Below are 15609 nucleotides of genomic sequence, written 5' to 3'. Positions count from 1 at the left end.
GGGAGATATAAGCGGAGTCCATCCTAAGGTAACAAAGAGGACAAAATAAGTGGTAGTCCCACCCCTAGGTTGAAGGTTGGAGATTGATAAGTGTAGAGATAGGACTTGGAGAGGCATAAATAAGCTAGATTCCATCAATAGAAAGAAGGTTAGAGAATGATGAGTGTAGTCCATATCATTTAAAACAAAGAGGCAGAAATAAGTGTTTAGTATGGTAAATGTTAGTGCAAGCAAGAACCCAAAGGGAACGAATACCAAAAAGCACAAGGAAGACATGATGCCTAAGACCACCTTCTTCTCGAAAGTAAGGCAAATAAGTGACACCAATATTGGTATAGTGAACATGATTCAATTAAAGGACAAATTGAAGGAAGGGCAATCCCCCATGGTAAAGAAGATCTACAAGAGCAGAATTGTACATGCGGCGACTTTCCCTCCTACCTTGCCTTGTCCAAAATTGGTAATGGAATATGCATCCCGATTTTATTTGGTTAGTAAGTCCATTTGGATGAAAGGAAGAGTGTGTTAGCCAACATCGGTAGACAAGTGATCGAAGAAGCATTCAATATCCCCCAGTACAAAAGTATGACAATAGGCAGCTAAGTTATTCCAGGACAACCAGGAAGCTTATTTCATTCATCTAAAGCAGGATTGGCTACATGAGGGCAAGAAAGGTGTTACCAGATCATCAAGGCTCACCGTATCAGATTTCAAATCAGAGTATGGCGATCTCATTGTGCTTCTCAGCCGGATCATGGGCCTAGCTCAAGGTATGCAATTCGAAAACTAGATGTACTTCTTCTTTGATGAAATTGAAAGAGAAAAAAGAAGATTTGATTGGGCTAGGATCATAAGTGAGAATCTAGAATTGCAATTTAGGATCATGCAAAATCAAAAGCAATTCTATATGGCATCCTATATGTTCTATTTGATTGCGATGTTGTATGAAAATCTGGGACTTAAGGCCTTAGAAGTAATTGGTAATGGGTTGGGGCAATGTTTGGTGCATGAATGCTATCCACAACTTCACTTGCACAACAACAAAGACTATAAGATATTTTGTGACGCCTTCACCATGAAGAAGGTAAGGATATTGCAAGGGACACCTGCTAAGAGACTCTTAGTGGAAGCAGAAGAAAAAGTCAAAAAGTATGGGAGTTGGTTCATCTAATTTCCGCAATTCACATATATTAGAGTAGCAGGAAGTATAGTTTGTCCCAAGAGACTTCCAAGGTACGCACCCAACAAGGTAGTTTTGATGGAATTGGCTAGGCAACTTGAGCATTATGACAAAATGATAAAACTCAAAGGTGAGACAGGCATTACCTTCTCATTTGGAATTGGCAATGATAGTTGTCCCAATCTTGTCGCCTTTGCAGCTACGGAGAAAGAACTAGAATGGTATCATCTAGCATGGTATAGAGCAAGGCAAGGATTTGATCCTAATAGTCTTATCAAGGCCTCTCATGGAAATACATTCAAACATGTTCCTACTATAGAAGATTTCTGGGCCAATGCACACGATGACTTTCACGTAAGGAAGCTAGCTTTCTCAAGATTGTTAGTGAACATGATGAGGGCAATCAGATGGAAAGGCCTTGATATTCCCGATCAACTGGAGGATGATGAAAATGTGTTGAGAGAATATTATAATACAATGGAAGGAACAAAGTTGAATCCAGTGGATTGGAACGATCATCAGGATCCTTCCTTGGCGGCAGTTACAAAAGTCGTTGATTTGCACACCAATTCGTGGTACAATGGGAAGTTGAGGAAATTACAAAGTCAAAGGGTACACCTTATGAAAAAATGAAACCAAAGGAAGGTCCAGCAAAGTCAGTTAGACAGAAGGGTGAAGGAAGTAGCTGGCAGCAAGGAACAGTTAGAAGCAAGAAGAGAGGTTTAAAGATTAAAAAGGGTAAAGAACATCAGGAACCTCCAACAAAGAGACAAAATGTAGCACCCATCAAGGGAGAGTATAATTGAGGCTAGAGGTCAAGAAGATAACACAAGTGAATAAGGGGCCGCGGTAGAGGTGAGCTTCGATTCAGAATCAAGTGGTTACAATGATAGCATCGAGTACTCTCCTCTCTCAAAGAATCAGCATGGAGATGACATGGCAGTTACTAGTGGAGAAGAAGATGGGCCAATTGATATTGAGGAAGTAAGCCAGGCGCCTGTGGTCGTTGGTGATGATCGGATAATTGAACCAAATCCATATTTGGGGAGATGCACCGGACCACTATGGTTAAGGTAAATGCTTATGCCAAGAGGCAAGGTAGTGACTGTCCGAACAATTGAGGACATCCAAGGATTAGTAGAAAAGGGTGATAGCGAGAACCAGAGACAAATTGCAAAAACAATGGCAAAGGTGATAAGGAGCAACAACGATGGTCACCGAAAGGTTCAGATTGCTATACCAATGGTTAACAAGGCATTGGATGAAATTGTCGCTCAGGAATACGAGATAGTAGAGCATAACTTGGGAAGAAACACAAATGACATGGAATGTGAGGAGATCCAGGAGAGCATAGTTTCAATCAAAGAAAGGTTGAGGAAGGCGAACAAAAGGATTGTAAAGTTGGAGGCCGAGAACAAGTATTGGAGAGATTGCCAGCCTATCCAACAGTTGCACCAAGCAACCCTTCCTCAAGACAGTGGGAGCAACACAGAAGAGATACTTGCTCAGCTGCGTGAAGTCAAGGATTGGATCCATGATACAATCCAAGATGGGCAAAATTTCTTGCCTTCCTTTGTCTCGACATTCAGGTCATTGGTGGCTATTAGAGATAAATTCAGAATATTTGAAGGTGAGTGGAAGGATTTTCTTCCGGTCAAGGACTTAGCCATTCCCAGGCTACAGGCATTCATTGAGCTACTGGAGAAATATTTGGAAAGAGCCAAGTTGGTAGATGGAGGAATGAGTGCGGTGGAGTCTTGGTTTGTTGCCTTGACTATCAGATTGAGAATATTTGAAGAGGTACATAATGAGATTGTTTAGCACAGCCCAAGCGTTGACACTTCCATTTCAACCATGATGAGCAATGTTGGGGCTGCGCTTGATTTTGAAGATATCAAAGAGGAGAACATCAATGAGATAGAATTTGGATCGAGATTGGATGAGTTGGGGAAGGTTGCCATCAAGAAGAAATATTTGGGCACCCTTGCCTCCCTCAATGCCTTTATTGGATATGAAAAAGGGTATGAGAAGGATCATGAGAAGACATTGCAAACAGCAAGCAGCATGATGAATTCATGATGAATTCAGCTGAGCTCAAGATGAAACACACACCTTGTCCTCCCATGAAGGAAGTCAACAACAAGGTAGCCAAGTTCATTACTTTGGCTAAAAAGATGAAAGAAAAGGGTAGAACTATATTAGAAGATCATTTGATGTAAGCCCAAGTGGCAATTTCTCTTTCTTCTTGGAAAGGACAAGTGCCTAATTCTGATTGGCTACCATTTTGGTGTCTTCTCATTGGTTGCCACTTTTCCTTTTTTCATTGGTCCATTGATGAGGTGGCATCTTCTCATTGGCCGATGGGGTGGCAACCCTAATTAGGGTTTCTAGGATCCAATCTGGATCATTGGTTTTGCCTCTTTATCTCTATCGTCGGTTGTAAATTTTGGCCTCTATATAAGACCATTTGCTCTCATTTGTAAAGGGTCGGAGAAAATTGTTGCTAAGGTAATGCCAAAATCACTTTTCTTTCTCATTGTTGTGACTTGCATGGTGATTAAGAACTTTTGGTATTGTTGCATGGTTTCTACTTCCAATAGTTAGAATAAGCTTTGAAGTTGCTAAAGTAGATTTCATTTCAAGAAGATTGTTAAGTAGAGAGAAAAGTAAATGGATAGTTGCATGGCAGTATTAGTGGATGTTTGATAGGGATCTATAACCAGGCCACTAGCATCCTAGCGGCTTGTTGGGAAGCCTTGTGTGGTAAACTAGTTCTTTTCCTTTGAATCATTGCATCGATGGGGGTGGAGCCATCGATTAGCTTTCATTAGATTCGATCCCTATCCATTTGCTAATCTTTCCATTCATAGGAGTAAGAGTAGAATAGCAAGTAGTATAGTAGTTGGAGTTTTGAAGAAGGTTAGGAAGGCGTAAGTCATTAGAACATTCACCCTCCATCAGCATCACCATCTCCATCAGCATCATCTGGAACTCATACAAAGCCACCGTCACCATCATCCCACCAAAAGTCTAAGTTGTCCTCAAACAAATAGTGTAAGGCCACCTATGTGATTACTAGCAAATCACATCGATATACTGAGTTAGTATCCACAAGTGGAAGGAAGATTGGAGTTTTGCTTATGTCTGCATGAGTATTAACTTTTCAAGAGAGGATTTGAAGATTTGATATTCTATATCAAGTGTTCAATTGCTATATGTTATGTAGTGGTACAAAAACTGACATCAACACATGGTTAGTCTGACTAAGGACTCTAAACGAGACATCTTGGACGTGGTGTCCTAAAATTTGTGTTTGAAGCATTGCCTCTCCAACATAGAAAAGGAACCAAGTTCCTTACTAACACGAGGCTCCATGGTAGGCCTCATGGTAAAGTGAGGTCCAAAGAACTTGGCCCCCAGGTAAATGGAATAGGATGCAATCTCAGTCTCCTCACCTTGGAAAAAGAAGTGGAGGTGGGAGGTCTTCAAACAGTTGAAAACCATCACCCAGGTCTTACCCAGGCTCACAACCAACTGTCGTAAGTCACAAAAGGACGCTAAACCATCAAAAACCCATTGGAGACCCTCCAGGGAGGAGGCCATTAGAACACATCATCAACAAACAATAAAATAGAGATAAGGACATGATGTAAGTAACAACCGTCATGCAAGAGCGAGAGATCCCGAAGGAATACCTTGAGCTTATCGATGTATATCCCAAATAAGGTGGGAAAGAGAGGGCATCCTCGCTTCACCCAAATGGTGTTTTTGATAGGGTCCAATAAACCATATGGAGTCCTATATCTATCTACCACACTTGCGTACAATCTCTTAATAGTCATCAAAAGAATCTTTGGGATCCCAATGTCTCTGAGTCTTTGGAAGAGAGTTGCCTAAGGAACAGAGTCAAATGCTTTGCGAAAGTCAACAAAGCCGCAATAGACTTCCACTAAGTGGTGCCAAGCCTCCTCAATGATAGTCCATAGAGTCAAATTGTGGTCCCTGGTCTAAAAGTCAATCTAGAAGCCCACCTAATGCCTAGCTTGGCACTAACGCCGATCAAGCTCTTTGGATAAGATAGTATTTAGCATGGTGGTGTAGAGTTTGGCAAAGGTGTGCTCAATCATGATGGTCCTGTAGTTGCTACAGTCCAAGGGTCCAAGATTGACCAGGTCTTATGAATCAGATAGATAATATGCCATGACCAAGAATCAGGGAAACCGGCACAAACCCCTCTATTAAAGAGTACTAAGAGGAAGAAGCCCAAAGCTATAATACCAAGCTTGAAGAGTTTCGCTTGGAACCCTTCCTCATCCGCTAATCTACTACTCATGGATCTAATAATCTACAAATGTTGAAGAAGGTGAGGAGATAGCAATGGACCAGACAGGCGAGGGGTGAGGTGGAGAGGACGCTCGCCGAGGATATCATAGAGAGTGGAAGTGTGCGAGATCAAAGAGCTTTGGTCCAGGGTGGAAGGGTGAACAAAGTGAGCTAAGATTGTTTGCGGGACTGCATAAGACACACACTAAGGGATCTGCACTGCATTGTAAAGAACAAACACTTTAAATCGCAAAGGAAGCAACAATATGCAAGCCTCAACTGGATGGTTGAGGGTAAAGGGGCGGAGAGGATCGAGCAAACAAAGAGGTGAAAGGTCTTACAATATATCTCAATTCAAAAACATCTCAATTCTTCCGCCTGATCTTGCTCATTAACAATAACTTTTAGAAACTCTTTCTTTTCTTGTATATGCATGCATATATCCCAAGGTCCATGCTAGTGAATTATTGCACCAAAAATTCTCAAATATGTACAATTTGAAATAGTGAGTTCATTTCAAATGTAGGTGCCAAATTCTACTTAATGCTGACCAACAATAGTATAATTTGCAAACCCTTTTCAATCAAAATGGCCAACTCCAAATAATGGTTTCAAAGCTCACGGGCTAATATGAACTTTGGTAAAAGTCCTCAAAAGCATAATAATCAATGAATTGCATAAAATCTAACTTATCTATCTGGTGTTATAATTTTGAAACCATTGTATGTTCAAGCATATATAGCAGATATAATTACGATGATAAATGAAAGCCCAAAGCGATTGGAAATTAATCAGCTTCTGCAAAAATAAACCCTAGATCAACACTTGTAAAGGTTTGCAAATAATTAAGAAAGTACTTTATTGATTCTAACCCATGAACACATCAGCAATTTTGCATATGATAACAATTAGGGCCTACAAATCAGCAACATATAATAGAAAATAGAAATTCCAATCCTCCAATCGTAACGATAAATATATCTCATAACCTTTGCAAAATCAATAGCTACAAATGATGACTAAACAATGTATGAAAATAGAGTGACAATAGTGTGATATTTTTGCAAATTTAAACCCTTGTTAGGATATCAGCATTAACAGTTCCAAAATAAGCAAGGCTACAACAATATGGTGGCACTAGGATGCAAGATATAGTCTGGAAAATGCCGAAACAGCACATCCAATGTCTTATACGAGTTACAACAACAAAATATCCAAGCCCTAGGAGCAAAATTAAACTGGCTGCAAACATTGATTAATCATTGGAAAGCACAGCAAATAGAAGATTCAAACCTTATGTCAGAAGCAACACAAAAATTCCCTCCAAATGATGGCTGGAAAGTGGAAACATAAACTACAACCGATCCCACAGCCAATCCAGCAATTCAAATATCACACAAAAACAAAAATAGTCTATAAAACTGCAGGCATCTTGATGATGCTTTCTAAAAACAATGATAAAAAATCATTTATGTTGGCTCCTGATTTAACAGTGTTTAAACAACCAAGCATGCAAGGCAAGAATGCGTCTATGGGCAGCTATCTCCAATAATGGACACACTTCACCAAGAACCTGGGCCAACTATAAGGCTATACTCCTTCTGCAATTCAGGCTCTGCAAAACCTAAGCGGGTGGACCTATAGATTCTTTATATGGTACCAGTTATCAAAGCATACACTGAATCTAATGTAAAGCAGATAAGAACCCCTAAATCTTCTATACTTAATCAGGAATCACAAGCATGAAATAGCTAAGAACATAAATCATGAAACTGACAAGCTAAGTGCGGGTTAACATCGAATAGCTTTCAACATAAAAGGGAAAATTGATTTAATATGTTGATAACAGCAAGACCCAAGTATGAGCAACAAAAATTAATGATCCTATCTCTGACCAGTGCCTTATCTATTGGGCAATTAAAATGAATTACAACAGTACATCTCCTGGAAACCTCTAACATAATTCCTATATCAAGATCCCTTATCTATCTTTCACCTTGTGAATAGACATCTGCTTCATATTTGAATCTCATACTCAGACAATCCTTTCATGAAATCTGTAAACCCTGTGATAAACACCAAGCAATTACATGGCTCTTTGTTCCATCTGCAAGATATTTCAATCACATACATCACTAAACGAGATGCAACCTAATCTATGCTCTTTGATCACAAACTAGAAAAGATTACAGATCCACAAACAAGAGAGAAGATTCAAACTGAATTTGAAACCATTGCTGCTCTTTATTTGCTTTCCTTGAAACCATATACATGAAATGTACAAAAAATAACTCATAAATCACCTAACAGAATAGAACTATCTATATAAAACATCAAATGCTGCTCAATACAAACGAGAAATGCTGGGTGTGTGGCTTTCACAGCCTGAGCAGAGCTCCAAGAACTGGAAAATAGAAAACCAACCAACAACCTTTTTTTAGAGAAGAAGAAAGAATAAATATGGAGAAGACAATTCTCGGATTTAATTTGCAATTGACATGTGTCCCTTTAGAAATCCTTCCCAAGAAGATCAAAAACCTCTTTCTAACTTCTCTTTCTAACTGAAAATCAAATCCCCATCATTTTACCTCTCAAAGGCATCAAAATATCTCAGAAATCTGATGATGAAAGGAAGTAACTGACTTTTGTGTTGAAATGTACTCGGTAAAAGTAACAAATCAGTTGAAAATGGCTTGTAGGATGCAAGAAAACTATTTAAGCTTGATTTTCTTCACATTCAGATTCCAAAAGGTCTTTAAAACTGCCTTGTAACTGATTTTGATCATTAATGAAGAAATCGGCTCATTCCACTGCTAATGCCCTAAAAAACAAAAATTGACTTACAACACGAACCAGTGAATACCTATCCATAATCTGACTCCATATTTGAAAAATTCAGGTTCTCCCAGTTCTGGTGGTATATTGGAGTGCTAGTTTTTGATAAAAATCACCCTAGATATGGCCCTCTGAAGTTCTCAGTCCTGTTCATGGCTTCCATTTAAAATTGGAAAAATTTATTCCTTTTATAAAGTTTGGACTATACAAAATTTCAAACTTTATTTAAATGCCTTGCACGTGAGTTTGAGGGAAAATAAATAAAATATTTTAAATTTGCAATTTCTCAAATTCCCCACCATACTTTATCTAGGTCAAACCTATTGACCAGCCTAATGACATGTGTCAAGACGTGATTGGCTTGAACCCGCACTACTGGCACCACATGGCATCACCTCATTCGTTCTTGTCATTGCCACGTCATCGCGCCACCCAGATGCCATGTCATACTCACTATATTAACTTCCCTGCATCTTTCTTATAGCGAGTTAACGAGAACCCTCAGATCTGCCACGTGGCACGATCTGGTGCACCTCAGAAATCTGATCGCCACATCACTGCTCAATTACATTGTACACCCCTGCTGACCACCACTTGTCACTCTGTGATTCGCCACCTATACTCGAGCGGGACCCACATTTCTGTCACAAACTTCACCGGATTTTGGAGATTTCTCGACAACTCACTATGTCGCTAGCCAGAATTCCGAGATTTCCTGGCTAGCAACTAGCCGGATTTTTGCTTTTTCGGCATCTTTTTCTGACAACTCCTTTGTTCTTCCACATGATGCCACTTGGAAGTTTTTGGTTCATAGTCAGATTTGTAGCCTGGTCTCACCTCCATCTCGCCGGATTCTTAGGTTTTCCAGCAAGTCGCTATCTCGCTACCGGAAAACCTTGCCATTTTCTGATGGCAACATAGCGCCTTGCCGGATTTTGCAACTTTTCCGGCGGGCTTCAATTTGCTGACGTCATCAAGTTTTATATGCGAGTTTGTTTAAAATTAACCCTACACTAAACGGCTTACAAAAGCCCACGCTCCTATAGACATTAAACTAATCAAGTGTTTTAGTATTTAACGAGCTAATGGAAACACTGCCCACTCAATGTGGGACTATTGGCGGCTTGTTTTCTGTTCAAATGCCTACCTAAGTTCACATTCATAACCAACTTTCCTTTGAATCCACGTGGGAAGGCTCTTTGCCTTTTGCTATCTCTTTGTCTGGCTTAGACCTTTGATGTTCTTAGCCGGCTCTAGCTTTTAGTGGCCTGATCTCTCTGTTCATTAACATGCCAAGGGGGTCTTTCTTTGAGATAGCATCTTCCTTTGTTCCTTTGAAACACATGCGAGCTGCTAATTTCCTACACTGCTGGTGGCTCCTTTGAAACTTCATGCGTTAACTGATCCTCCATGCCTTCATGCGTTTTTCTTTACTTGCCACGATTGGGTTTCCAGGCATGGAGATTCATCCGTTCTATTACGTGGCCGTTTCCTTATAAACTATGTTGGGCTTCTTTTTAATACTGCGCTGACTATTATGTCTTTTCGAATTGCGTGCTATGCCCATGTAGGTGGATAGTAGTATTTTTAAATTTCTCTTGCATGAAGAGTTCCATGCTTGCCACAAACTAGCATCTCCCTTTTAAACATGGCTTGTGATCTCTTTACTTCACAAAACACTTTATTGATCTATTTGAGTCTTTGGCTATTTCCACATGCTTGACTACGTGAGGCTCTCTGTGCCCTAGCTGCTTAGATTGATCCTTGTCTTTGAAAGATGTCAATACTTTTTAAAACTATCCCAAATTATTGAGAGTCAAAAACTCAAAAACACTTAACCTCCAAACATATTGGGACCGTTACAATTCTTTTATAATCATTTAAGTTATAAAAGGGAGGAATGTTTCTCGAGTTTATTGTTTACACCTCTCTCAATTCAAAATCATTTTTACAATGATTTTAAAACCATTATGACCTCTCTTCCCTTTTTTAAAACATCTTCAAATCCAAATGTTTTATTAATCAGACAGAGATAGTTGGACCCCAAAGTGGGTCCGGCTAAAAAACTTTCGTTTTCGGACAACTGAACCTTCAAACTAATCCACTGACCTTCTTAGACTGATTTGAATCAATTTTGATCACTAATTGATCGTTAAAAACTCATTTTATCACTTCCTGTCAAACTGTCAAATTGGTGTTAGGAGGTCCATTGACTGCCCTTAAAAACTGACCAAATCACTTGATCGGGCTCTGGAAACTGGCACGCTGATTCTCTCTTCCGCACACTTCTACCCTGTTGAATCTCGTCTCATGATGAATTTGAGGTCAAAAGATATTGACCGTCAAAGTTGCCTTCTCAGATTTACCTGAATTTTGCAGATGGGAAACATTGTCAGAAAAGTGATTTTCGCAAATGGAAATGACCTGGAAAAGTGTGCATATTGATTCGTCATGACTTGCAAATTGACACACTTGGAGCATTTTCAGTGGACAATACAGGGGTACAATCCATTCAATCTTACAAATCACGGATCTCAAGTTATGACATCACGAACAGGGCTACCAAACAATCTGCAAATGCTGACACCAGTAAAAAGATAGAAATTCCATTTGGAATTGTGTTTGAAAATTGATCAAACGGATTCGTCAAGAGTTGAAACTTGAAACATAAAAAGTTTCTGACGCTTACAATACAATGCAACAGGAATTTCAACATTTGGGTCAACTGGTCAAAAGTTACAACCTGTCAAACAAGGCTTCCCAGAATTATATGCAAAGTGCATAAGGATGAAAACAATAAACTACCGACTTTGAGGGACTCGAAACCTAGTCAAATGGAATCGAAATGACTTGAAATCTGAAACATAGGTTCTTAAGTACAAACACTAGATAGTCCCAAAGTGGCAGGCCATGACACAATTCTGGGTTAAAGATATTCAGATGCAAACACAGCCTCCTGTTGCTGTTTGACACTTTGTGAAAATGCAGAAATGACACCAGCTCAAAACAAGTCTTCGCCAAATGACTCGGAATGTCAATTTATCATCAGGGAACAAGTGGACGGGCTGAATGGAAGGTGTCAGAAGCATTAAACACCTTACATGGCTCAAAAGTACAGCCGGGTACATTTGCATCAAAAAAGCATTTATAGGCCTGATTTTCTCAAAATTTTAAATGGTTGCTCAAAATGAGAACGCAATTTTGAGCACCAACAATTTCCATGGCTAGAAATACTGAATTGATCACTAGAGACATCACAAATAGCATATTCAATAGAAGTGCAGCCATAGAATAATGGAAAATCAATCACACTCGATATAAAAATATTGCAAATGCTCAACAATCATTAACAGTTTAAAACAATTGTGAATCTAAGATGGCTTCACCTCCAATGAATAAGAATGTTTTGTTTTTCTCAAACCCAAATATGGAAAGCAAAAGATTTTGACCTCAACATCTCCCACACCAAGGCTTTTCATCATTGAATGCTTTAAGATCCAATTTGGAAGGAAATGTGAAATGACAGATTCAGATCATTTATCAGGAAGCCTAAGAAAAAATGTCATTTACAACAGGTATGTTGAGAATACTATGGCTACGTTTCCGAATTTCAGTCTTTCTTGAAATAACCAGTCACGCCCATTTCAGGGCAAAATTTCAAGCTTCCAACAAGATAGAGTTAAGAAATTAGTTAGATAATAGTTTAAAGGGTTTCCATTCTTCTCATGAACAGGCATATCATCTAGTATCATACAGATGGTCATTGAGCCCACAAAACATGAGTTAGTTCTATATCATTAGAAAAATCATGACATGTGGATCATAATTATTAATAGTGCAGCTAACACTGTCAAATTTCTTGGATATTTCATTGGACAACATGCTGCTACTCGATAAAATGGCGAGGCCAAAATTTTAACTGCCTTAGATGCTTGATTATTTTGTTTTAACTTTCCATCAAATGACTTTGGATGAATCCAAGAATACAAAACCTGTAAATGAGACAAATTGCATATTCAAATAAATCCATTCTTCAAACACCTTGAAAATCATAAAAAATATAAATACCATAATCTTGCAACACCGGTTGAGCAACCATCTCCAACAGGCTTAACACATAATGTCGAGCAGTCAAGTTTATTGGTTAAATTAATCCAAAGATCTGACTTTGAGTTTGTCAATAAGTCTTCTCTGTTGTGTACTTCCTTATTTATTGTCAATATCCCTGAATCAGACAGCTGTAAATACACAGAGTTGTCTCTTAAATTTGCCATGCAAATAGCACACAAACAAATATAGTAAATACAGAAACCATCAATCAAATTAAACAACATATTTGAAAACATACAGTGCAGAGGATTGATAATAGGATGGGCAGGTACTTTCAACATGCAATTTTAAGTTGGCACTAAACAATGAAATATTCTGATAAATTTCAAAACATATTTTGGTTAAGTAAATATTACAATTTCAGTATGTATGCAGCTTTAGTGTAATCTCTAGCAAAGAAGACTGTAGATCTAGGTGCAGATTCCAGTGAACTGGCAACTTCACAACAAACAAATCGAAATGTTAAAATAATATGCTAGAGAAGATGTCAATTGCAGTCATGAACTGTACTATCTCTCCATTCTTCATCCAGTTTTATTTTAAAAAGCCCTCTGCAGTATAAAATTAAAATTTTTGAACATGGTGGAGATCATGTCAATTGCAGTCATGATTTGTGTTATTTTCCTTTCCTAATGTGACCTTGTTTTTAAAACAACATACATTTAAATTTGTTAAATTCTAGGATCTCTGCAAATGTAATAATATTGCCGTTATAATGGATATGTTTCAAATGCAGATCCCAAACTCTTATAAATATAAGATTGGGAGACATGTCTCATGAAGAGACGTGTCTTTATGATTAATCTTTATTAGTTAATATATATCACAATATAACATATGATATATATATATGTATCAACATAGCATCTTAAGATTAAATCAATCCAACTGCTATAATCTTAACACTCCCTCTTAGTTAGGGAGGATTTGCTATAGAACACAATATGCTCTCAAGTATATGAAGATATATCATCCCAATGTGACATTTACAGATATCAACAAAAATCCATCAACTCACACATATATTAACATATATTACATATGGAATTTGCTTCACTTTACTATGGGGTTAAATTTCTCAACACTCCCTCTTTAACAAAGAGAGATTTAAAGCAATTTTATTACAACACTTGAACACCACCTTAAGTGTGGTCTACGATAGATTTAAGTTATGGTGTCCTGCAAGATCTGGCCCATAGAACCGTAGCAACTTTCATGGTGTCCGGCAAAATCCAACCCGAAGAACCATGATAACACTTGCTCCAGCACATTTTGGTGTTAGGAGATAGGTCTACTATTGATATGATCATCACCTTTCAATAGTTACCTTCTATTCATTATCATAACTTCTAGAACTCTGGACAACAACTTAATGTAGTCTATTATAATAACATATCCAACTATTGATAAGATCATCACCTTTCAATAGCTGCCCTCTAAATATATACATCAATGAAAAATCATTACCTTTCATGACATAATCACAACAACATCATCTAGTAACTCACACGATATCCACCATGAACCAAGTCATAGGGTGGACCCACCATAGCCACTACTAGAGGGTGGAACAAGGGTTTTCACCTCAGACTTCTCTCTCATAGAGGAGAGCACATTAAAAAGAATTTCTCTTAGAACTTCTCATAGAGAAGATATCATCCACAAAGGATTGCATCTCAAAATATCTCCCTCTGACCATCGATCCTAGGAAGTTAGGTCCTCTAGTTACTTCCTCATAAACTATGTTCCCCAAGGATTCTTGTTTCCTACATTGCCTTAGAAGAAGTGTCATACTCCCTCTTAATGTAGAAAGATCTCATAATTTCAGTCATCAATGATGTTTCCTTCAAGAAACTTGCTTCATCCATCTTGATCATCAAGGCCTTTGGAGCTACTATCATTAGATTGAGTTTGCACAATATTTGGTAGCATGTGTAAAGTACCAACCTTCTTTTCTCTTAAGAACATCCTCAAACATAAAGGAAAAGATTAAGGCAAATAACCCTTATAGTATGTATAAAATTACAAATAAGAGAGAGACTACACATAGTAGATAAATGTAAAACATAAAAATACTTATCTGCACATGAAGATTTAGAAATTGTCTTTTTAGATTATTTGAAAATGGAACAAAAGGGAATGGAACATTGACTATTATTCCCCTCACAAAGTAAAATTTCCACTTAGTTTTATATTGTTGAACAATTTTGTATCAAATATGACAACTCCTTTTTTAAGTTCTAGCTTGCTCTTTTCATCCAAAGAAGCTCCAAACATTCATTTAGGTTAATAGAAGCGAACATGTCCTTCCATTTTATCAAACTCGTCCACAATACGCCAATGTCTTGATTAAGCATGATTGTGCCACATGAATGACTATATAACTCATACATCAAGTTTCATTCATCAAGGAGAGACTCGTAGATGGTTCAAATGAATTCTTAAAAACTTCATTGACATCTCAGAACAACTCAAATTTCCTTATAGTAACTTCTGCAAATAAAAGCGACATCATTTAGAGATCATCACTTCCTCATGATGTACATAGGGGGTGGGCCCATCAAAATCACAGTCACAAGGCATATTCAAGAATCACAATCCTCTTGACTGCTACAATTTGTGGACCATTGGAGAATCACATTCTCTATCTTCTCCCTCTCTTTCAAGGTTGTCTCTACTGAAATGTTAGTCTCCCTTTGAATCTCAATCATTTGAGTGCCTTATCCAATGATGCTTCTGATGGAGTGTCAAACTCCCTCTGAATCTAATATGAATCCTCCTTTACCTGTAAGAACATTCTTGGAGGAAAATATCAAGGCAAATAGCTCGTATAGATTATAAATAAGAGAGAGACAATTAGATAATACCCAAGGATAATAATAATAATTAGAATAATCAATTATTCATAATAATCACAACAGTGTAACATTGTCTCTTCCCTCTAAACAATATAATTATTTTAATGTTCGACTGACGTTCTTATTTATAACTATTCATATTCAATATTTATAATTTTATTTGAATTGTATTCTATTCTATATTCTTGCTAGCAATATTAGAAAGTTTTTAAATAACTATTAACATGGTTCAAATTACCTTGTTCTAATTACCTTGATGGCCGGTCCATTTTTATGTGTCGTGCAGTCTCTTACATTATTAGT

General features: G+C 37.8%; 1 protein-coding gene across 3 annotated transcripts in view; it reads right to left on the bottom strand.

Moving 5' to 3' along the window:
• The window catches only part of LOC149550625 (D-alanine-D-alanine ligase family), a 332888-nt gene that overhangs the window by 68628 nt on the left and 248651 nt on the right, over positions 1-15609 (bottom strand). For all 3 annotated transcript variants that reach the window (XR_016354220.1, XM_089793611.1, XM_089793612.1), the window contains one exon: positions 12407-12576. Coding sequence is in view for 2 of the 3 variants with exons in the window: in XM_089793611.1 (XP_089649737.1) it covers positions 12407-12576 (170 nt within the window). In the remaining variant the exon portion in view is untranslated. The remainder of the gene's footprint in view (positions 1-12406; positions 12577-15609) is intronic.

Source organism: Cupressus sempervirens, chromosome 7 (assembly GCF_028749045.1).
Source record: "Cupressus sempervirens isolate cs-2001-9-10 chromosome 7, ASM2874904v1, whole genome shotgun sequence".
In the NCBI taxonomy this organism is placed as follows: Eukaryota; Viridiplantae; Streptophyta; class Pinopsida; order Cupressales; family Cupressaceae; genus Cupressus; species Cupressus sempervirens.
The sequence above is the reverse complement of the archived record's forward strand: the minus strand, read 5'-3'. Positions and strand labels throughout refer to the sequence as shown.